Here is a 22,649-nt window from a genome sequence, read left to right as displayed (position 1 = left end):
TCTTTTGGGCCAAAAGCAGGAGAGTCTTCAGCAGGATGTCCGAGCGTTTAACTTCACTGTGTCAATTGAGGAAACCCGTGTAATCCTGTCAGACGCTGACCAATTAGAGACAGAGAGGGAGGGGTGAGAGGAGGGGGAGTCATCTTATTATGACCTAAACTTGACTATTCTATGGTTTTTATTTTATTCATGAGGTGATTTCATTTAAGGAAAGTTTAATCTGAAAGCGAGTGTGTGTCTGCTCCATGTTTTTATTCATTTACATGACATAATGCAACACGCTGACTTATTTGAAATACTATTTATTTGAAATAATATGATGTGAAGTTTTATTAGTCTCCTTGAAAATACTAGCAACATTAAGTTGAGTTATTTAAGATCAATTATAACTGCTTGTATTATTATTATATACATATATATTATATATTATAACAATAATTATTATATTATTAATAGAAGTAGTAGTAATAGTAGTAAAAGTAGTAGTTGTAGTAGTATGAGTAGTATTAGTAGTAATAGTAGTAGTAGTAGTAGTAGTAGTAGTAGTAGTAGAGATTTATTTTGTAGTATTGAAACAATTTACATAATTGAATTAATGGTGTATTCTGTTCCTTAAAGCTATACTGTATTTGTATTATTTGTGGTAATAGTCAGGTAAAATGAGATTTATTTTGAAGATTACCTTCTCAGGTTTATTGAAACAATTTACATAATTGAATTAATGGTTACTACATTTATACACATTGTATTCTGTTCCTTAAGTAAGATAGAGAACAACATAACAAGGCGCACCTTGCCTGTAATATCAGTAATGTTAAAGGTCGACATGATGATGAGTTGATGTATCACATTTGTTACCAGTTTTCAGTTGACTAACTGTTGTCAACTTGATATTTCATTAAACGTTTTGAGTTTGATTAATGAGCTAACTTCCGACGGTGCGTTTTCTTCTCTCCTTGCTGTGGACTGCTCCTGCAACAAGCTAAAGGCTAAGCTAGTGACTTAGTCTTTCCATAGTGGAACAAAATGGACTCTTTTGGACATGTAATCACCAAGATAACAAAGGACAACGAATGCGAATATTAGAGATTAGCAAAGAGGACATGTTTTTTCTGCTCTCCATGGAGTTTTCTGCTGCTGGGTGCTGGAGTGTGGCTTTTGAACCTGTCTGTGTGGGACGGTCGCATGGAAAAGTGTTCGCATCCTACTCTGTATGCTACAACCGGCAGTACATTTGCAAACGTGCATCTTGAACTTCAAATTTAACCTTTGCTAAGCCCCGCCTCCTCCCCACCGCTGCTCCTTGGATTTAGCATGGAGCCCACACTGTTACTAACTGCACTGCATGATATATAGTTTCAATTGTTTTGGGGAAAGTGAATGAAAGTGATTAAAGACAGGTTACAAAGATACAGATACAAGCTGAAGAAGCATAAGATCACGTTGTAAAAGTTAAACACCACATCAACAAAACTGTTCCTGTAGAACGGATAAGTCTTAACTCACTGTTAAAATCCTATAAAAGTATGTGTGTACATTCAGTATGCCTTCAGTAGCTTGCGTTGCATAAAAGTGCTATCACTAGTTAGTGATGTGCTTAGGCCTTGATCACATCAAGTTGCGTTGCTAGAAACGTGTTGCCCGCAAAAATCATTGTTTTCATATTAAAGCTGAGCCTGGTGTGCGCTCCTCTATTCTGCGTTTTCTAGTGTTTTTTTAAACGCATGTTAAAGTCAAAAAGTTTGAGAACACTGTTGTTCATGCTTTTGTTGACACCAGAGCAGACAAGTTATCAGTGAGGATTTTAGATTTTAGAAAATTGTGCTTTTTCTTCTACACAACAGGAGGCCTAACAATCCCACACTACCTTGTTCGGCTTCACAGTGGTGCTCTGGATACTGGTTTCCACTTCATGACCAGAAACTAAGCTGCCCTTCCACGCCGTTTAAAACTTTTCTCTTCCTGTATATAAATCCCTAGTTTTAGGTGTTGGACCTTAAAATTTACCAAGTCACATTATATTCATACACATTACATCCTGTCTTCAATCATTGTGAGCCACCTGATCTGAAATTAAGCGATGTTTCTTTGCATACTTGATCACTTGCTGTTGGATCTTTAAATTCTGCATTGCACAGCTTTGAATCAATAACCTTAGGTCTCTGAGCAGTCCAATACCTACCTGAGCTTTTACTTAGTGATCCCGATTTCTCACCAAACAAGTTATTCTAGTCCCAATGAGCGTTGAAATAATGATCAAATGACAAATGAAATGTCCTTGCGGTATTTTATTTCTTTGCATGAAAGAGCCAGAAGTTTACAGAGTCACCGGGAGCCTGCAAAGTACTGAACTCCCGAGTCAGGCTGCTCACCCCTCTATATATGGGAGCCGGGGTGGCCAGGCTCAGTTCTGAGTAATGTGTCATGGAGGGGGTATGAAGAACAAAATGGGTGATCAAAGAAAAGGAAGTAAAACAAAGGAGAGGAAGAAGATCAAAAGGTGGATATGAGTCTCAGGTAGGGAGGAAGGTCAAAGGTGTGGGCATGAATGACAAAGAGGTAAATGGTAAATGGACTGTACTTGTATAGCGCTTTTCTAGTCTTCCGACCACTCAAAGCGCTTTTACATTACTAATCATTCACCCAATCACACCCATTCATACACTGATGACAGGAGCTACCATGCAAGGTGCCACCTGACCATCAGGACCCTAACTAACATTCATACACCGCAGGAACAGCCTGCGGGAGCAATTTGGGGTTAAGTGTCTTGCCCAAGGACACATCGACATGGACTGCCGGAGCCAGGGATCGAACCGCCGATCCTCTGATTGGGGGACGACCCTGCTCTCCACTGAGCCACAGCCGCCCAGGTGTGGCTCAGTGGAGGTGACATAAGGAGCAGGGGGGGTAACATCTCCACACAGTGTAACTTAACATACAGAGAGACGAGGTTCTCGACCTTTAGAGTACACATCATAGTACATTTCATTCAAAACCTTTACACTATATACTTCCAGCATACACTAATATAATTTTCCATTACAAATGACATACTATTCTATACCATTTTTATTCAATTTGATGGCATACATTTTATGACTTTTAATGCCTCTTCAATATCAAACTATAATTTATATGAATGACAAGTTTATGGCATACTATACAATGATAACTTTTATCGCATTTTTATGGCATACTATACTATGATATTTTTATGACATTTTATGACTCTTTTATTGCAAACTATAATATGTTTTTTATGGCATACTATACTATGATGTATTTCATAACATTTTTATGGCATTGTTTATTTTGACTTTTTTAGGACACTGGGTCATAAGAGTCATATATTAGTATATACTATATACATGTATATATATTCCCTTACTATCCAATCAGACCTTGTCAGACATCTCATTACATTTAAAATACATTTTGCATTTTTGTCTTATCTTATTTATATGACACTCAGCTTTGTGTCAAATATAACCCCCAGAAAATGAAATGTATTTACCTTGTCTAACTGTTTATCGTACATCTTTACACCAGCCTCTCTTATCTTCTTGGTTAGTAAGTACCACTACCCTTCTCTCCTCCACTGAAAACCGAAATCCCCATGACTATGACCATTTCTCAACCACCTTTAACTGTTTCTTGTGTCTTTTCTTGGATTAGTTTTATATTCTCCCCCCTTTTCCATTAGGCCCCATCATCAGAAATAATAATCTACCGATATCACATCTTATATCAGAGAACATCATTAATCATAATGGGAAAAAAGTATTGGGCTTTTATTTCTGTATATTTATTTCTACTTCCGTGTCACCCCACCTTTCTTCATTCTTCAATTAAAAAGAAAATTAACACAATTTCAAACGAAATAAAGCCTTTTTTTTTTTTTTTTTTTTTTTTTTTTTTTTTTACATGTATTGCCATTCTGCAACACAGGGATGCGCAACGAAATGCAGCTGTAGTCCATTTACACCACAAGTAAAACATGAACCATAACAGTGGCGCTTCCCTAACTTGCATCAGGAAATGCAAATGATTGATTTTATTTGTATCTATTACTTTAAAGAGTGTGAGTGTGTCATTCATAGAACGCCGATAAGACGTCAGCTCAAGTTTGTCCATTTGTGCGCTGATTACTTAACTACAGCCAATCATAAGAATCCGCCACAGGCACACAGAAAAAGCGTGTGCTTGAGCTTGTGTTCCAGAGGTTAGTTATTCAGGTGGTGGCTTGAGTTGTGTGGTTTGTTATGTGATGCCATCAAGTCGCTTTTTTTCTTTTTTCACTTTTACTACTTCGTTTAATTAACAATGTCGCCTGCCGATGCACAGAAGGTAAATAAGTACATTCTACTTTTCAATAAGGAATCTATTTTAGAGTTTAATCCCGAATGCTTGTTTGGTTTGTTGGCTCGGGTAGCATTATGTAGGGAAAATAGATGGATTACTTGGGGGTTGTGTAATTACTAAGAGGTGCAGTGCTATTTGAAGATCTTTTGTTTTTTTTAATGTGACAATATTTTACACATGACATTGCATTGTCGGACAACGTGACATCAAACCAACCATCACCCTCAGAGGTGGAATGTTAATAAGTACATTAACTCAAGTAGCCTACTGTGCTTAAGTACAATTCTCAGGTACTTGTACCTTACTTGAATATTTTTATTTGATGCTTTTTTATACTTCTACTGCACCAAAATTCAGAGGCAAATATACTTTTCACTCAACTTCATTTATCTAACAGCTAAAGTTAATCTTCAGATTTATATTAGTAATGCAAAATATTAATTAACTAATTCATTTGAAATGCTTAATTTTATGTTACACCTAGCAATACATCATGTAATGAACACCTGCCCCTTTTAACAGCCACAACATTTGTACAAGTACAAACTTGATAAGACAGATGTGTATAATCTAATATGTATCTATCTGTTTGTTTAAACAGAGCAGTTCTTTGACATTGGTGCTAATGGTTGCTTCTGCAGCCTTTGGAGGAACTCTTCAATATGGCTACAACCTCGCAATAATGAATGCTCCCACAACTGTAAGTTTATAAATCTAACTGCCAACCTAAATTCTTGTATGTGTGTGTTCAAGCAGTGTGAAATATAGGTACATATAATGTAATAACTCATTGACAGAGCTGATAAAGTGCTGCATGGTGTTAAAAAAGTTACAAAAGTTCAATTGATATGTTGAAGCTGCAAATTGACCCTTAAAGCTTTAGAGTACACATTCTCACCACCAAAGCTCAAACACATGGACAAATAAACTGAGGTAATAAGTGTCAGCTTTAACCACTGCGCATTATGTTTTTGCTTGGTTAACTCTGTGAAACTTTAATGGTTGACCGTCTTGTCTTTTCATAAAGTTTATTCAGACATTTGTCAATGAGACATTCTTGGAGCGGTGGGACTTCCAGTTGGAGGACTACCAGTTAACTCTGGTCTGGACAATTATTGTCTCCATCTTCTCGTTGGGGGGCTTTGCGGGGGCTCTTATCGCAGGACCAATGACCATACGCTTCGGGAGGTAATGTAAGACGCTGTATCATGCTGCTGTGTGTTAATGTTTCGATTCACGAGTACAGAGGATAACACATTCAATTTTCATTGCAACACGCAGAGAGTGAATGATTGACCTCTTGATATAGATGAACAAATTAATGAAAAAAGATGGATTATTTACTTTTCCTGAATAACCTCATAGAAACACATAGGCATCAATCAATTAAATGCTAAATCATTTCCTAAAATAGATGGGCACTGTGGTTTTCAGCAAATGTTAGTCAAACAGGAGTAAAAAGTGCATACACATTATTGGGCAATTTGTTGGTGGGAGCAACTCTAAATAAATTAAAGCCTGTTTTACTCACAATGAAGGAAAATGTCACTCAGTGAAACGGCTACTGATGTGTTTAGTAATAGTTTTTGGCTTATTTCAGGCTTTAAGTACGTAGATAATGCTATAAGGATCTTTCATTAATGGTTTTAGGTTTATATTAATAATTTCCATAAGATAAGAAGTCTACTGACATGATATCCCTGCAACATGGCCAAACGGTCCATGAGTCTATATTTCTTAAGGCTGAAACTCCCACCAAGAGTTGTGAGCAATCAATTTATTTTGTCCTCTTTTCCCTTCCCAAGGAAGAAATGCCTGTTGTTGAACAACATTTTCCTCATGACTGGAGCACTCTTTGCTGTGACAAGTAGAGCTGCCAAGTCTTTTGAGATGATCATCATCTCACGTATCCTGGTTGGGATAAATGCCGGTATGTAATTTGTGTCACAAAATGTTTGCGTTCAAATACCTGCTATACTGCTGGAATATTAGTCTAAAAACTGTTCAACAGAAACTTTGTTAACTTCACATAAAGCCACTGTCTGTTTTTCAGGAATCAGCATGAATGTGCAACCAATGTATTTCGGAGAAAGTGCACCAAAACACTTACGAGGGGCTGTCTCCTTGTCATCAGCTGTTTTCACTGCATTTGGTGTTGTTTTAGGACAGGTGGTCGGACTCAGGTATGGACGCTGTCAGACTTTTTTTATTTGTCAAAATAGACTTAAAAATATCTGCTGTAGATTTTAATTATATCCACAGTAACACCCTGGATTATTTATTTATAGAGAGATTCTGGGCAGTGAGCCGTGTTGGCAGTATCTTCTTGCAAGTAATGCCATTCCTGGCGTCATCCAGCTCCTCACCCTGCCGTGGTTCCCTGAGAGCCCCAGATACCTGCTCATCGACAGGGGGGACAAGGAGGCTTGTATAAATGGTGGGTACTGAAATATGTCAACCAAGTACATTAACTAAATATTTCCCTACAACTTTAATATACATTTGTATTTCCGTTTCATGCTACTTTATACTTCTACTTCAGTACATTTGAGAGGGAAATATTGGACCTTTTACTCTACTACCTCTGTCACGTTACAGATGTCTATGAGTTTTTAGCAATTCCACCAAAGAGACATGTCCTCTCTAACTTTCTCAGATGTTTCATTTAAATAACAGTTTAAATTATTATACATATTTTTCAAAACAAAGCATACATTAGAGAAAAGTCCAAAATATTGACCCTTTTGTTGGTAGCAACAGAACTAAACAACTAAACTATGTATACAGTAATTAAAAAAAGCTCCACATCAACCAGCTCAACATCACAATGTTTCATACATATTGTTTAATCATCACTGAAATTTGAAAATAAGAGTGTATTTTGCACTTAAGTGGGAGTTTGAATGCAGGACTTTTACATGTGGTGGAGTTTTCTTACATTATTGTTTTGGCACTTTTACTTGAGTAAAGGATCTACTCCGTACTCCTCCGCCACTTGTATTTATAACATATTTTATAATGGAGAAAGGTAAAGAACAATATGTTATAGCCAGAGAGCCAGAACAACAACTTCTTAGAGTATTTAAATTGTGCTTTTTTTTTGTCGCCAGCTTTGAGACGGCTGCGAGGCTGTGAGGTCCAGAGCAGTGAGCTTGATGAGATCCTGCAGGAACAGGCTGAAACCAAAGGCATGAGGGCCCGTCGACCCTGGGAGCTTTTTATGGATCGGTCGGTGCGCTGGCAGCTCATCTCTGTCATGGTCATCAGCAGTGCCATGCAGCTCTGTGGTAATGATTCGGTAAGACAAGATGGAACATATTGTTATATAACCCATGAGGATCAGGGTAACTGATACAGAGCTACAGTATCAGATGTTCTTTTGACCCCTGCAATGACAGAAGGTTAATTAGAAATTTGAGCTGATCCATCAGTGGTTTGTGTCTTGTGTATGTTTCTTTACGATTCCTGCATATCATATTAATAATGTAAAGTGGTGATGAAGCTCCATCCCTTGCTGTATTGTGCAGGGAATAATTTGTTAAGACAATTTATTGTTATTACTTAAAGGCTTTGTCGTCTCTTTGTAATTATTCTTTGAATATATGAGAGTTAATAATGAGTATAAACTTATCTTCAGAGCTGCAACAAGTTGCCTTCTCATCAGAAAATGCAGACTCAACACTCCTGTGGTTCAAGGCTTTTGCCCACATGCTTGGCAGTTTTAAGGAGTCGGGCAGGGTATTAACATAGTTTCTCTCTGTGCAAGATGCTGGTTTAATCCTCTTATTAACAGTTGAAGCACTTGTAATGATGCTCTGCAGAACTCTAATATTTTCTTATGTACTTTTACTTTCAGATTTACTTCTATGCATCATACATATTCAAAGAGGCTGGAGTATCCGATGATAAAATTCAATACATCACAATTGGCACTGGTGCATGTGAATTCACAGCGTGTATAATGTGTGTAAGTATACGTCATTAAAGCAAACGTTATGTAAGCGGCTAAAGGCAAAGAGACTGTTGTTTGAATTCCTCTTAAAGCTTTAACGGAGACTAAGGACCAGGAACAGCCCAATGTACTAGTAAACATACAACAGGTTTTTTATTTGATTTCATACCTGAGAACACTTAGACATACAGAATATGAACACTTTACAATAGGATACACAAATTCCTGAGTAGCTACCAAGAAATGAGAGAAGAAAGGAACTGTAACTAACTGCTATTTATATCTTTGAACAGAAGTTCCGGCACCTAGCCATGAAATAGCCCGGTACAACACTGCTCAGTTTTTGTACAGATTAAACAATAAAGAGTGAATGTGTTTATTAGCAAATTTAATAGGTGCTGGTAGGTAGAGTTTGGTAACCTCTGACAGAGCCAGGCTAGCTGTTTCCCCCTGTATCCAGGCTTTCTGCTAAGCTAATTAGCTGCTAACTCCAGCTACATATTTACAGCACAGACTGGAAATTGGAGTGAACTTTCTAATTTAACTCTCTACACAAAAGTGATTAAGAATATTTCCCAATATCTAAAACTATTCCTTTAATAAAAAGTAAAATTATTAAATGATAAGTTTCATGATATCTATGAATCTACTAACTGAACACCGAAAACTACTGTGTTTTTTGAGAAAATAACCTTAGGATCATAAATAACACAAGGCGTATATTAAGATTATCTTTTAATTCATCCCAAGGAAGTTCCTGAATTTTTTGTTAAGTGGTTGCTGCTCAGGATTTTATGTACCTTTCTGTAAAGTCTTATATATAATTTGTTATAATTAAATATGCATATAGAAGAACAGAGTCTGATGTCCATATTTTAATGTTTTTCAGAACCTGCTTGTAGAGCGCAAAGGTCGGAGGTTCATGCTGATGGGAGGGTACATCCTCATGACCGTCTGGGCTGTTGTCTTCACAATTGCTCTGCTATTGGAGGTTTCATAAATCACTTAATTGACACACGTAATAACCAAAATACTTTTCCAAAGACAAATCATGCATGTTTCTATGATTTGCACGGTAACAATGAAAAATAAAGTAATAATTGTGATTATTATGTGAGATTTCGGCTGCACGGTGGTGTAGTCGAGGCAACAGTAGTGCACTGTCGCCTCACAGCAAGTGGGGGCCAGGGTTCAATTCCCGGGCTAGACAACCTTCTGTGTGGAGTTTGCATGTTCTCCCCGTGTCAGCGTGGGTTCTCTCCGGGTTCTCCAGCTTCCTCCCACACTCCAAAGACATGCAGATAAGGTTCTTTGAAGACTCGAAATTGCCTATAGGTGTGGATGTGAGTGTGAACGGTTGTCTGTCTATATATGTCTGCCCTGCGACAGACTGGTGACCTGTCCAGGGTGTACCCTGCCTTCGCCCATTGACAGCTGAGATCGGCTCCAGCACCCCTGCGACCCTTAACTGGATAAGCAGGTTACGGAGAATGAATGAATGTGAGATTTCTACGGTGAACGTTTAGTAATGATGGAGCATTACAGGTCAATCTATGAAATATAAAAGAGATATGGATTTTTTTCTTCTCACTGCAAACAGCACAAGATATCCTGGATGCCATACATAAGCATGACCTGCATCTTCACCTACATTCTCAGCTTTGGCATGGGACCAGGTCAGTTTAATGTTTTTAAAACACACACACATGACATTGCAAGATGCATTAATTAAAAAATGTCATCTAGATGAACCAGTTGATTACTTAAATTGAATTCAAACATATTTAATATAGTTTTTTTAACCTTCTCACCTGAAGTCTTTGCTGCACATAAGCACAACAGCTGTTTCTATTTGCATAACAACTCGATTTTTTTTCCTCTGTGCACATTTCAGGTGATAAACACTCTTATCAATTAAAACTTATTCAGTTAAATGCAACAGTCCAGCAATAAATTCTAACTTCATGAAGCTAAACATAACCCGATAGTAATCCTGACTTGATTACCTGTAGGCATCTTCAAACCTAAAAGCACTCAAAATTTCAAAGCAAAGTGACTTTGTACTCCTGTCTCGCACTGTTATGTAGCTTTAATACATTTTGATAACTCTTTCATGAATGTGTAATGAACAACTTACTGCTTATTATGTGTTACCAAATATCAAAAATCCAGTATGTCCATCTATAATAGCTAATGTTTATATTTCTACTTATATGTTTAAGGATGTGATGATGAAGCTAACTCAATATGATTTTTTTGTTTTTATTTTCTCAGCTGGAGTGACTGGCGTTCTGCCCACAGAGATCTTCAATCAGACTGCTCGGCCAGCAGCCTACATGATCGCTGGTTCTATGATGTGGCTCAACCTTTTCATTATTGGGATGATCTTTCCATTTCTAGTGGTCAGTCTGTCCATTCATCCATCCATCTTTTAACAAATGTTCAATGTCAATGAACAAGCATAAATACCCTTTTCCATTTTAAAACAAAGTGTACATTCACCTTCCACATCATTAATTAGACAAAACTAAGGCACTATTTAAAGCTTACTGGTTTTTATGGTTGGTATTCTTGCAGGGGATTACTGGTGCATACTGCAACTCCCTCCTTCCTGTCTTCAACTCTACTACATCTAATAACAGGAAAAAAACTAAATTGAAAATATTTAAATGGTTAATTTATCTTTAAATGAAACACAACACCTTTCAACAACCTGGCATGAGAAGGGGGGGCAACAAGCTAACAGTGAGGTTAAAATGCAACATAAAAGACTTCTTGCAATAGGAAAAGTCGCCCTATAGCGCCTCCCAGAGTTCAGAGTCTGAAACTGAGGGAATAAGGGACTTTCTGTCAGAATGACTGATCTTTCTAAGATATGAAATTTGAGGTTAATATTTTAGTTCATTCATTCCAGTTATATAAATCCTTTTTTAATTTTGCACATGTATATACGTATGCAAGAATAGAACACACACAGACAGGCCATGAGCAAGATGGAAGCACACAATAAGACATTTCAGCAGTCATTTATAAAACTTCTTACATCGGTCTCATAGCTTTTTGTTGTATTTCTTTTACAGAGCGAGCTGAATGAGTACTGCTTTGTGCCTTTTGGAGTGGTCTGCCTGCTATCTGCGGTGTTTGTCGGCCTGTTTCTGCCTGAGACCAAGGGGAAGTCTCTGTCAGCCATCACAAGCGATTTCAACAAGCTCAATTTTAAAGGCCAGGATGAAAAATGTGCGTCGCAAGCTAAAGCTCAGTATCAGCTGGGTGAAGTGAGTCTTTCCACGGCCTTCTAGACAGACTTTACACCTGAAACCCAAACGGACACATCCACTTTATGCCTCACTCTGACCTGATCTACTTGAGCAGGAAGACGTCGTGAAAGAAGGAATGTTCACTTTCACATCACCAAAAGAAACTTGGATCTATTATCACTCCTTTATTTTGAGTATGTTTTCTGTCAAGAGGATTTAAATAAATGATCTATCTTCTCGTGTTACACTTATGATTTGCTACTTTGTGTTACTGATTGACATAGCAAATTTATCAAATATAAACTCAATGCATTAGTGTGCACACCTCATTCAGAAAAAAAAAGGTATCATGATGTTGAGTATTCATACGTTTTGTAATGACTGAAATCTACAGATTTTACATGACTGGAATAAGTGCAATTGTTTATATTGAATATTGATGTTTTTTTGTTTTAATCATTTATTTATTAGTAAATAAAAGTATCTTGTATGAACATCCCTTTTCATATTTGATTTTTCAAAGCGATCATCAAATGTTTTTTACATGTTATTTGGGTATTTTAACTTACAAACATAGTCTAGGTCCCAAAGTTTCTAATTTAGGAAAATGTAAGGCTGAATTGTTAAAATGGTGCACAAAACATCAAGAATATTGGATTTATTAGTAAAGCAGCCCTTAGAACAGCACCTTAGCTTTAAATATTAACATAACAACATATATCATTTTGTAAGCAGATCCAAAATATGACATTGTCATACGCTGTTGAAAAAAATCTGAAAATCCCCAAAACCAAGCTGCGACAACCCTGATGACATCACTATTACATCATAAGGGCTGTTTTCCTGTCCACAGTTGGTGCAGAATGCAGCAGAAAGACTTCTCACAAACGCTCGATGTAGGGAACACTTCACTCCAGTCGTGAACAAATTACACTGGCCCCTAAATCCTTACAGAATTCAATTAAAGTTTCTATTGATTACTTTTAAATCCTTACATGGTCTGTGTCTGCTCATCTGCTCCAAGACCCCTCAGATCAGAGAATCAAATGTTGTTAAAAGTTCCACGGCCCAGACTCAAAACAAAGTGGGATCATGCTTTGACTCCATGAGCTACAAATACTTCAACATCAGATCAACTGAGTCAGTGCTTCAGTTTAAAAAGAGATTAAAAAACAACTTGTTCAGACTGGCATTTATAATATTTTTAATTAATCTTTCTAAATTTTTGACCACTATTGAAAACACTGCATGTTTAATTGAATTTTATGATCTTTACACTTTTTTTGTTTTATGATTCACTTTCTTTGCACCTTCATTGTATGGTGATTTATTTAGTGAAGCACCTTTGAAAGGTGCTTCACTAATAAGTGAATAATAATAATAATAATAATAAATAAATAAATAAATAAATAAGTTGATTATATTCTCATGCTTGTCATAGCTACTTCAGAGCAAGAGGGGACATTATGTTTAACATTTTTGTTACATAACAGGATGAGTTGTACTTCCCCGCAATGAGTAACTTGATCTTCTGATCCCAAATCAGTGGATGTTTTTTTCTATATGTTCGTGTTCTATATTTTCCTAATATTACTAATAGTGTACAATGAACAAGCTGAACATGAGCTTAAATATGCTGCAAATAATCCTTTTATCCACACATCTGACCTGCATGTCCATTTTCTGCCTTTTCCCTCATAATCTCACATAATCTTATAATCAACATTTTCTTTGCATGTGTGTGTGTTATTTCAAGGTGTTTTTCTATGACACCTCCCTTGCAGTAATGTGTAACTTTACTGACGGCAATATCTCGAAACAATAACAGAACTGAACCAGACAGACCAGGTAGAATCTCGAGCAGTGTTTGGTCAACGCTTTTACACACGTCATAAACATTAAGATCTCCTTACATCATGAATGGACAACCAAAGTCTACTGATGTTTAACTTCGGCACTATTTAAGACGGTCTTCTCCTGCTCTGTTCTGCAGCCAGCACCCAGAGAGCCAGCACAAAAAAATGGAATCAAGAAAGGTAGGTTAACATTGTAACAAGAAAAAAGATTATCTTTACTTGTGATCCACAGTATTTTATAAAGCAAATTTGTATTTTTAAACACATTTCAGTTAGGTGTACTTAATGTATGCTACAAATGTACATACATGCAGTGGTGAAGGATGTATTCTTCTTTACTCAAGTAAAAGAATAAATTCTGCAAAATAAAAATACTCATCCTAATAGAAGTCCTACTGTAAACATTTCACTTAGGTTAAAGTACCTGTAGAAGAAAATAGTCCTTTTTTAAATTCAATTTTCATATTGTCTTTTTGTATCCTGGTCTAACTGTCTGCTAAACTCTGTTTTGAGAGAAATTATTTTACATTGATGAACAGCTTTTTTGCCATTTGAAGAGAGCCCAGTCCAGCCCTGTCACCTAACATCAGTTTCTCCTCCATGATTGTCTCCTCAACTATAGAATTATAGGATAATATTATGAAGATTGGGTCAGTGACCAAATGTTTCTAAATTTAGGGGGTACTTGACACATAATCCTGGCCAGAAACTTATTACGGTCAGAATTAATTCTACATTGTGAACTTGTGTCTCCACTGGGCATGAAATAAAACTCATCTGAACCACAGAATTGGACCTGAAATTAAATTTTACAATTGTTAGCAAAATGTACTTAAACTATCAAAAGTAAAAGTACTAAAAGACATAAAAAACAACAACAAGGATGCTAATGTATATATGATGTCCACTTGACATTTCAGCTGCAGCACTGGAGGCTTTACCTGCTGTCGCTGGTGTTGGGAATTGGGGGGTCCTTCCAGTATGGGATTCACGTTTCTGTCATCGCTTCTCCAGCAGTGGTAAGATTTCTATTAGTAAGCTGCAAAAAACGCTTGTAGAAATAAGGTTTGCTGTGTGAACTGAAACACAACCCTCTCACTTTACGCAGTTTGTTTCTCTTCTTCATTATTTCCTGCGGTGTCTGCACACAGTTGTGCAGATAGAGGTATCAAGTCTTATTTTCTTCCCTTCAGAAGAAGCCATGTGTTGTCTTTATTCTAACAGACCCGAGAAGATCATTTAACATAGTCAATATTACGTTTTATTGGGATTCTGTCAAATTCATATTTCATTGTAACTACATACTGTACATAGTGCATGGATTGTGTTTCTTATTTCTATAAAGAACAGTAAATAATCCCTTGAAAACATGCCATGTTTTACAACATGGTTGATGCTGGTATTCTCACTTAAACAGTATTTCAAATATATCTTTTGTTTTATCATATTTATTATACGATGCAGTAAAGATGAAGTGGGATGTGTCACTTGTTATCAGTAGTAGCAGTAGTAGTAACAGGATAAGGATGAATATTAAAGTGTGGTGTTACAATAGCATAAGGAGAGAAAGACAGAAAGTCAGAGAACTGCCTTAAAAATTATCGATACATGTATTTTTCACTTTGATGGCTTATTTATCTGAATCAAGTTTATGAAATAATTGTGAACCTGACAATCAGGAGACCACTTTAACATGTCCCTTGACCTCTCTGACCTTTCTGCAGCATATTCAGAGCTTTGTGAACCACACATGGTTGTTGAGGTATGGCGCTCCAGTAGATGATTCCACCAACCAGCTCATTTGGTCCTTCATCGTGTCTGTGTTGAGCCTTGGAGCCTGGGCCGGGGCTATTCACAGCGGCAGCCTTCCTGTCATCTATGGCAGGTGAGACACAACACAATCACACAGGCACACACAGTCTGTGGGTTAGATAGGGTTGTTAATTAATAGCAAACACTCAACAATTACTTGCTGACATACCGATTTTCAAACCTGCAAGTAATCTGTTTTGGAGGCAAAAGAACATTAATGTTCACTTTTAGTACAACATGAGTCCATTTTCTATTGTAAGCATTGTTACACAATAAAACATGCCAGGATCAACTGAGTCAGCTACATAGGTTTGAAAAAGGAAACATTTTAAAAATGTAAAGCTAATTGTTTCGAAAGAAAACCAAAATATATGAACTAAATTTAAATTAAAACTAATACAAAGGTGCTTCACAATATTCCCTGGTGCTTCTCAAACTCTCAGCTGCTGAACGGTGCATAAATAATTTGAACTACATTTTAACGTCAATCAACAAAGTTTAATTTGTCAATGATCTGATTCACTGATTCTACCTGGTCACAGTAAATCCTTTTGATTTATTTGTGGTTCATCTATATTCATTGTACTTTTCATATAATCTTCTTTTTTTTTCATTCATGTTGTTTATTCTATCAATTATTCATTCATTTTCTGTTTAATAGCAGCTATGTAGTTTGTCTCATAAATATTTCATTCATAACAAACTTGATCATTTGATTTGTGTGTATATGAAATAATAGGTCCCTGTACACCTTGAGAAGAACTCTGTAGCAACCTTGAGATTAAGATTAGATTGATTAATATCACATTTTGAAGTTTTCCCTATTTTTCCAAAATAGGGTGGCATCCACTTTAAATCCTATGTGAAATTCTGTTTGTTAAACTAATGGTGGAAAGTCCAGGTGCCATCATTCTTTTATACTAAATCATAATTCAGTTATTAATCATAGTTACATATCTTGATATTAATTAGTTATTATTATCAAATCTACTACCAGCAACAACGTTACACCCCATAAAAGTAGGTCATTTTTACATTTAGTTTTTCTGTAAAAACTAAAGAAACACACTATAACATGTCAATTAATGAGCTTTAGAGGTGCTTGAATGGCAGATCATTTTACCTTTGGGACAGAGCCAGCATAGAGGTTTCCCTAGTTTTCCAGTGATTGTGCTACGCTAAGCTAACTGGTTGCTGGTGGCAGTTTGACATCAATATAAAAGGTGTTTGCGACAGCAGTATGAAAAAATATTTTGTTTCTTTTGATTTTGCAGGAAAAAAGCTCTCTTGTTCAATAACGTTGTGGCGATTGTCGCTGCTCTCATGATGCTCTTCAGTCGCATGGCCCAGTCTTTTGAGATGATCTTGGTGGGAAGATTTCTCTATGGGTATAATGTTGGTATGTTATGATATTGTGAAATGTGTATATAAAAACATTTTTTAAATAGTTTTTGTCAGGTTTTTATTCTAATTTATCTTAATATTGTTTTTCTTCACAGGTCTGGGCTTGAGTGTACACCTCATGTATCTCGGCGAGTGTTCTCCAAAGAAACTGAGAGGATTCATGACGCTCACCGGCTCAATCTTCATCGGATTTGGAAAAGTCATGGGTCAAATAATTGGCATCAAGTAAGAACTGACTGTTACTAGTATTCACTGTGGTATTTATAGCAAGGAAAATCCAAGTCAAGCTGGGCAGAAAAGGACCGGATCAAATTCTTTTCTCGTTTGAAACTTAAGTGCAACACCATTTAAACTTATTATATGTAAATGTATATATGTCTTACTAATTAGTCTGGTTGATCAGCACAATGTGCTGTATAAAGTTATGTTAATTATATTAAGTGCAAATTTGCTCTTGCCACTTATCAGATTGACTTTGTTTTGCACTCTCTTAAGGGAGCTGATGGGAACCGAAGAAATGTGGCCATACCTCTTAGCTATCAGTGGTATTCCTGCCATCCTGCAGTTTGTGACTCTGCTTTTCTTCCCTGAGACACCTCGATACCTTTACATCGACAAAGGAGACACGGAAGGCAGCAAAAAAGGTGAATGGAAACAGCAGACTCTGTATCTACATATCCACACTAGATCATAAAGGGTATCTAGTAATCTTTTGTTGAGATACAATTTGTCTTTAACATCACTTTACTGTGAAAATCACAGAAATCTGTTCCAGCTATGGATGATTTTCACCATATTGTTTTAAGCTTAACAAATGTGTTAAGTCAATTCAGGTTAAGCATAGTTAAGTTGAAAACAAAAAACCCACAAACCTCCAGTATGATCCAGGATATGTATGTATATGCATGTATAAGCCTTGCAGTGGCTGTGGCAGGAAGACAACTTAAAGCTGGAGCTTGACGACATGCAGAAAGAGAAAGAGAGCACACAGGGAGAGAAGGCGAAGACTGTGAAGGATGTACTCAGCTCTCGCTGTGTGAGATGGCAGCTACTGACTCTGCTCATCCCCTGTGCTGGAGTTCAGCTCTGTGGCATCAACGCTGTATGTTCAACTCAGCTTTCCCCTTAATAGTATATTTTGATATATATTAGCAACTGAGTTCTGTTTTACACAGCATGTTTAGTGTTCTGCTTCATCCAGTTAAATGGCTTCTAATATTTCATTCTCTCCTCCAGCTGTATTTTTACGCCTTTGACATCTTCCGTGAGTCTGGAGTGCCAGAAGACCAGATGCATTACTTGTCCATTGGTCTTGGAGCAACAGAGCTCATCACTGTAACACTGTGTGTAAGTATCTCTTCAAAGTAGCATGAAACTGTATTGTGAAATTACACACCTGAAAGAAGAAAACAATGCAGTACAAAACAACTTAGAGCCAAAGAGACACGTGTTTGCTCCTTGAATGAGTCTGAAATCTGGGTTTTGAGTTTGGATGCACATAGAATTATATCACAGTTTATGGACCTTTCCTGCACTGTACACGATCTAAACAGGTGATTGTGGAAAAATAATTCAGTACTACCATTCGGTGAGGATACAGAGTGCTACTTATTCTTAAAAAAAAAACCTCAAACGCACAGAAAACACTGGGAAATAGATTATTGATTAGATTAGATCAAATGAATAACTGCTTTAATAAAAGCATTCTTGTTTTTTTTATTGGTTGGATTCAAAATCAATCACTTCATTTCTCCCTCAAGGGCAGTTTGTTGTGCAGCAGTGAAACAGAAACACAAAATAACAACACAAAGTAAATAACACTTAATTTACTATAGTAGAAATAGTTTTTAAAAATCTGCTAATTTTAGTCAAATCTGGACACCTTTTATACGATATGGTCACTGGGATAAAAATTTAGTGATTTCTCTATAGATTTAGATTCCAGTGGTTTTTTATTTAAAATTATAAAAGTTTTGTTGTAGCCTGCTGAAGGGAGGGATTGGTCGGGTTCAGAGAGGGGAAATATTCTGTGCCTTGTATTTGCGGGTTTTCCTTCCAGTACCCTGGTACTTATTTGGTATAGAGCTTGAAAAATGTAGTCAATAAAATCAAACAAAAAACAAATGGGTAAAACAGATGGTAATTTATTGTTGATAAGTAAGATGTACTGTAGAAGACGTAGTTCTGTGTGATGAAGAAAAAAATATCCAGTATATTCTATTCGACATCTCTGCTGTGTCTCAGTCCTTCTTGATAGATCGTGCCGGCAGAAAGAAGCTGATGGGCTATGGCTATTTACTGATGGGTATCACCATGGTTGCTCTTACCATCATGCTATCCATCAAGGTAAATTAACTCAATCAGTGCACACTACTTAGCCCTAGAAGATAATATTATAGATATATAGATATTCATAAATGTGTCTGTTTTCTTTCAGGATCTGAATTCATGGATCCCTTATGTGAACATCGCCCTGATCTTTTGTGTCATCTGCATTTATGGACTTGGACCTTGTGAGTTTTCTGTTGCTTGTACCCCAAAAGGGAATTATTTCATATTTATAAATGTATATTATTAACATTATTATTATTTTTCTTTTTTTTTGTTAAAGCCGGAGTGTCTATGGTTCTTCCTGCTGACCTCTTCCTACAAGCCTGGCGTCCTTCCGCTTATGTGATCAGTGGGTCTGTCAACTGGCTTTGCTTGTTCCTCGTGGGGATGTTGTTCGTCTATATAGTGGTGAGAAAGCTGCTCTGTAACATATCTTATTTCATATATTCCATATATATTATTTCTCTATTTTATTATGATATTGGCTATTTTATCTAAATCACTGCTTCTATGTGTATCTTTGCAGAATGGACTCGGGCAGTTCTGCTTCCTGATTTTCGTGGTTTACACCTTTTTGAGTGCAGCATTTCTGTTATATTTTGTCCCTGAGACCAAAGGAAAGACAATGGTAGAGATCATGGAGGACTTCAACAAACTGAATTACAAGAACAGGGGCGCTGACAATGAAAGGACTGATGTCACTCTTGCAACTCAATTTTAACATGTTAATTTATAGTTTTTTTTTAACCACTTTCTTACTGCATCTGAACACTTTATCTTGGTTTATCTGCTTAAGGAGGTGAAAAGTGGCAAATACAGTTATCTAATCACTTTTTTGTTCTTGCTGTTTGTTTTAATATGCTCCCCTGCCTTCTTATGGGGGCAATTCAACTTACAAACAAATGGTATTTAGGACTGTTTAACCAACATGAAACAAAGCCTGACCAAAAAGAGAAGGATATATTTAGATTGACTGTGGACATGTTGATAAACTGTCAATTGCACTCAGTGTTGCTATATATATTTCCAAATAAAAACCCCAGAAGGTAACAGGAGCTTCTGAAGTGCTTAAATATCAGTAAACCTGCTCTCCTCACCTGCTCATACTTTACACCCTTTCACATCCTTCACTTGAACTGACATTTAAATTTATTTTATTTAATATACTTCAACTCCCTTCAATGCTGTCAGGTGACCCACCACATCACGTGTTTTCACTCCTTACAGATTACCTGACACTCAGCTCTTAATAGTGACGCTCCATAGTTTTTTGAGTTTTGATGTCTTTCACACACAGCTATTTCAGTTCCTACATACACAAACACAGGGGATGGTCATTTGTCGTACTACCTGCAGCAGTTGTGCCTCGGTTTCTGAATGGTCTTTCAATCAGTTAAGGGCGTGTTTCTCTCATTTTTATTTGGCAGTTTTAACACTGACCTGACACTTTGGGCAAGTCTGATATGTAATATACTACTGACTGTAAGTCGCTTTGGATAAAAGCGTCTGCTAAATGACTGTAATGTAATGTAATGCAATGTCATGTGAATCGCAGTAGTTATCCCTACAGGCTTTAAATTCATACATGAATATAACAGTATTCAATCCTGGATGGATTGATTGTTTCATCATCCACAAGTAATAACTGCAAGAGAAAAGTTGAGAGCTTTTAAAATCTCAATTTATTTGATGCTCATCTCTGTACCAACAAGAATGGTGAGACTCAATGACAGAGTACAAAAACAAATATCTATAGAAAAGTATGCTTATATTGAAATATGTCCAAAGACGTTATAACAAAACATGTAGCTCATATTTCTTCAATCTTGTTGAGTACGATGATAAAATACCAAGTTAACATATTTTACATTTTCTGTATGGGTTTTTATACAAAAGTGTCAATGCAAGTCACTCTGTACAATTCTTAACCTTTAGAAAAGAGGACCTTTTTTAATCCACTGCTGTGCACAAACAGTATTTGGAAGGCACTTTGCAACAGACCAAAAGCAGAAAGCAAACACATTAAGGGCGAAATACTCAATGAAAAACACCCCTTTTACACTTGAGTACCAACATGAGTGAAACAAAATCATACATCAGGGTGAAGAACACAAACAAAGGAACATTATTTCCTTACAGCATCTTCCACTTGTTTTCAAATTAACAATAACAAAAACAACCCTTATCACTTTTTAAGGAGTAAATACTAGTGCAGAGTGGATCAAAAAAAGGGGAAAAAAAAACTTGGTCAAAGACGTGGGTTTTGCAGCTGGCAGTGTGAGCGCTACCAGAGCAGAGCGACAGTACGGTGAACAGTCAAACTTTTACTGCCACCAACCAGTGATCGACATTCAGCCCCCAGCTCAGCTCGCAGGCCAGAACATGCAGTTTACACTTTCAATCAAATGGCCATAACTTAACATCCCTCCTCATGATAGACGAGAAGAAAAAAAAATCTATATATGTACAGGACCACCATTGACAAACACTGATCATATTGGTTGGTTCATATATATTTATATATATATATATATTTATATTTATAGAATGTGTATATGAATGGTATATACACTTGTTACAATCACAACATAAGCATAAATAATATAGGAATGTACTGAATTTAACAGCCTAAATTACACACGAATAATAATTAAAACAGAAAGAAGGAAGCACAGCTCAAAACACAAAAAGACACACACGCACACATATACACTCTCTTTTTACAGAGACTGTCATCACACACTCACACTCACACACACAAACTGCTAGCCCCTTCACTGCTGGACTGGGTTTGAGTTGCATCATGATACAGGTTTTACAACACAAGAAAAAAAAAAAGGGTTTGTGAGAGGTCAATAAGATGATTACAAGATGATTGCATTTGAATTTTTATCTATGTTTATCTTCTCACGTGCCAATTTTCTATCAGTGATTGCTTATTTTTGTTTATCAGTATATACAAGTCAAAGGGGCCGTACGTCATGATTGTGAAAAGTGTCTATGTTTTCATTTTTAAATGTTTCAACCAAAACCAAAATGATCTTAATCAAATTGATATTCACACATTTTCTAATCAGTAACATCCTGTCAACGGCAAAACTAATTCAGCAGCGTAGAAATGTTTTCATTATGGCATGAAAGTGGAGCGAGATTTCAAATGAAGCAAAGCAATGCAGAAAAGTGGATGAGAGGCTCCCATTATGTACTGATTTGAGGAGCCATTCAATTTAGTCTGTTGTCATCACAGGAATGTCTTGGGTCAACATTTTGTATAAAAAAGAAAATTCACTGCAAGACACTCGGATGGATAGCTTACGCCTTAACCTCGCGACCATTAGTGCAAACACAAGACATGTCATCTTCTAACAGCACAAGCAAATCTGACAGGAGGTATTAATGAGCAATACAAGTGCAGGTGATGAAGAGGGGAAAAAAACACTGGAGAAATAAGGTGAGCTTAATTACTCGAGTCTGTAAAAGTAGCATTACTTTTGGTCGGTCCAGAGGCTGGTGGATCAGGGTGTGACTCCTTCTCCAATCCACCCTAACTCTTGCACAACACACACACATAACGACGTATCTCTATTTAACATAATTTAGAGTGAAAAACTATCAAAACGGGAAAATCACAAGATTTTTTTGTTTGACAATTTTTTTTAAAAAGTACACAAA

At 36.6% G+C, this 22,649-nt stretch overlaps 2 protein-coding genes across 2 annotated transcripts; both read left to right on the top strand.

Annotated features, from left to right (window-relative positions):
• Positions 1–4,241: 4,241 nt before the first annotated feature.
• Positions 4,242–11,723, top strand: LOC129105673 (solute carrier family 2, facilitated glucose transporter member 11-like). The gene is made up of 12 exons (XM_054616827.1): positions 4,242–4,350; positions 4,967–5,065; positions 5,393–5,553; positions 6,171–6,295; positions 6,419–6,548; positions 6,654–6,802; positions 7,476–7,663; positions 8,222–8,332; positions 9,207–9,308; positions 9,918–9,993; positions 10,592–10,719; positions 11,398–11,723. Exons 1-12 carry the CDS (start codon positions 4,327–4,329, stop codon positions 11,614–11,616), a joined length of 1,512 nt encoding a protein of 503 aa, XP_054472802.1. The 5' UTR covers positions 4,242–4,326; the 3' UTR covers positions 11,617–11,723.
• A 1,846-nt stretch (positions 11,724–13,569) lies between these two features.
• On the top strand, positions 13,570–20,149 carry LOC129105672 (solute carrier family 2, facilitated glucose transporter member 11-like). Its single transcript, XM_054616826.1, has 12 exons — positions 13,570–13,610; positions 14,351–14,449; positions 15,155–15,315; positions 16,517–16,641; positions 16,742–16,871; positions 17,142–17,290; positions 17,561–17,748; positions 17,883–17,993; positions 18,891–18,992; positions 19,084–19,159; positions 19,258–19,385; positions 19,504–20,149. Exons 1-12 carry the CDS (start codon positions 13,596–13,598, stop codon positions 19,696–19,698), a joined length of 1,479 nt encoding a protein of 492 aa, XP_054472801.1. The 5' UTR covers positions 13,570–13,595; the 3' UTR covers positions 19,699–20,149.
• The last annotated feature ends 2,500 nt before the right edge of the window (positions 20,150–22,649 follow it).

This window comes from Anoplopoma fimbria, chromosome 17 (genome assembly GCF_027596085.1).
Source record: "Anoplopoma fimbria isolate UVic2021 breed Golden Eagle Sablefish chromosome 17, Afim_UVic_2022, whole genome shotgun sequence".
Taxonomy (NCBI): Eukaryota; Metazoa; Chordata; class Actinopteri; order Perciformes; family Anoplopomatidae; genus Anoplopoma; species Anoplopoma fimbria.
This window is presented reverse-complemented; position numbering and strand designations above follow the sequence as displayed.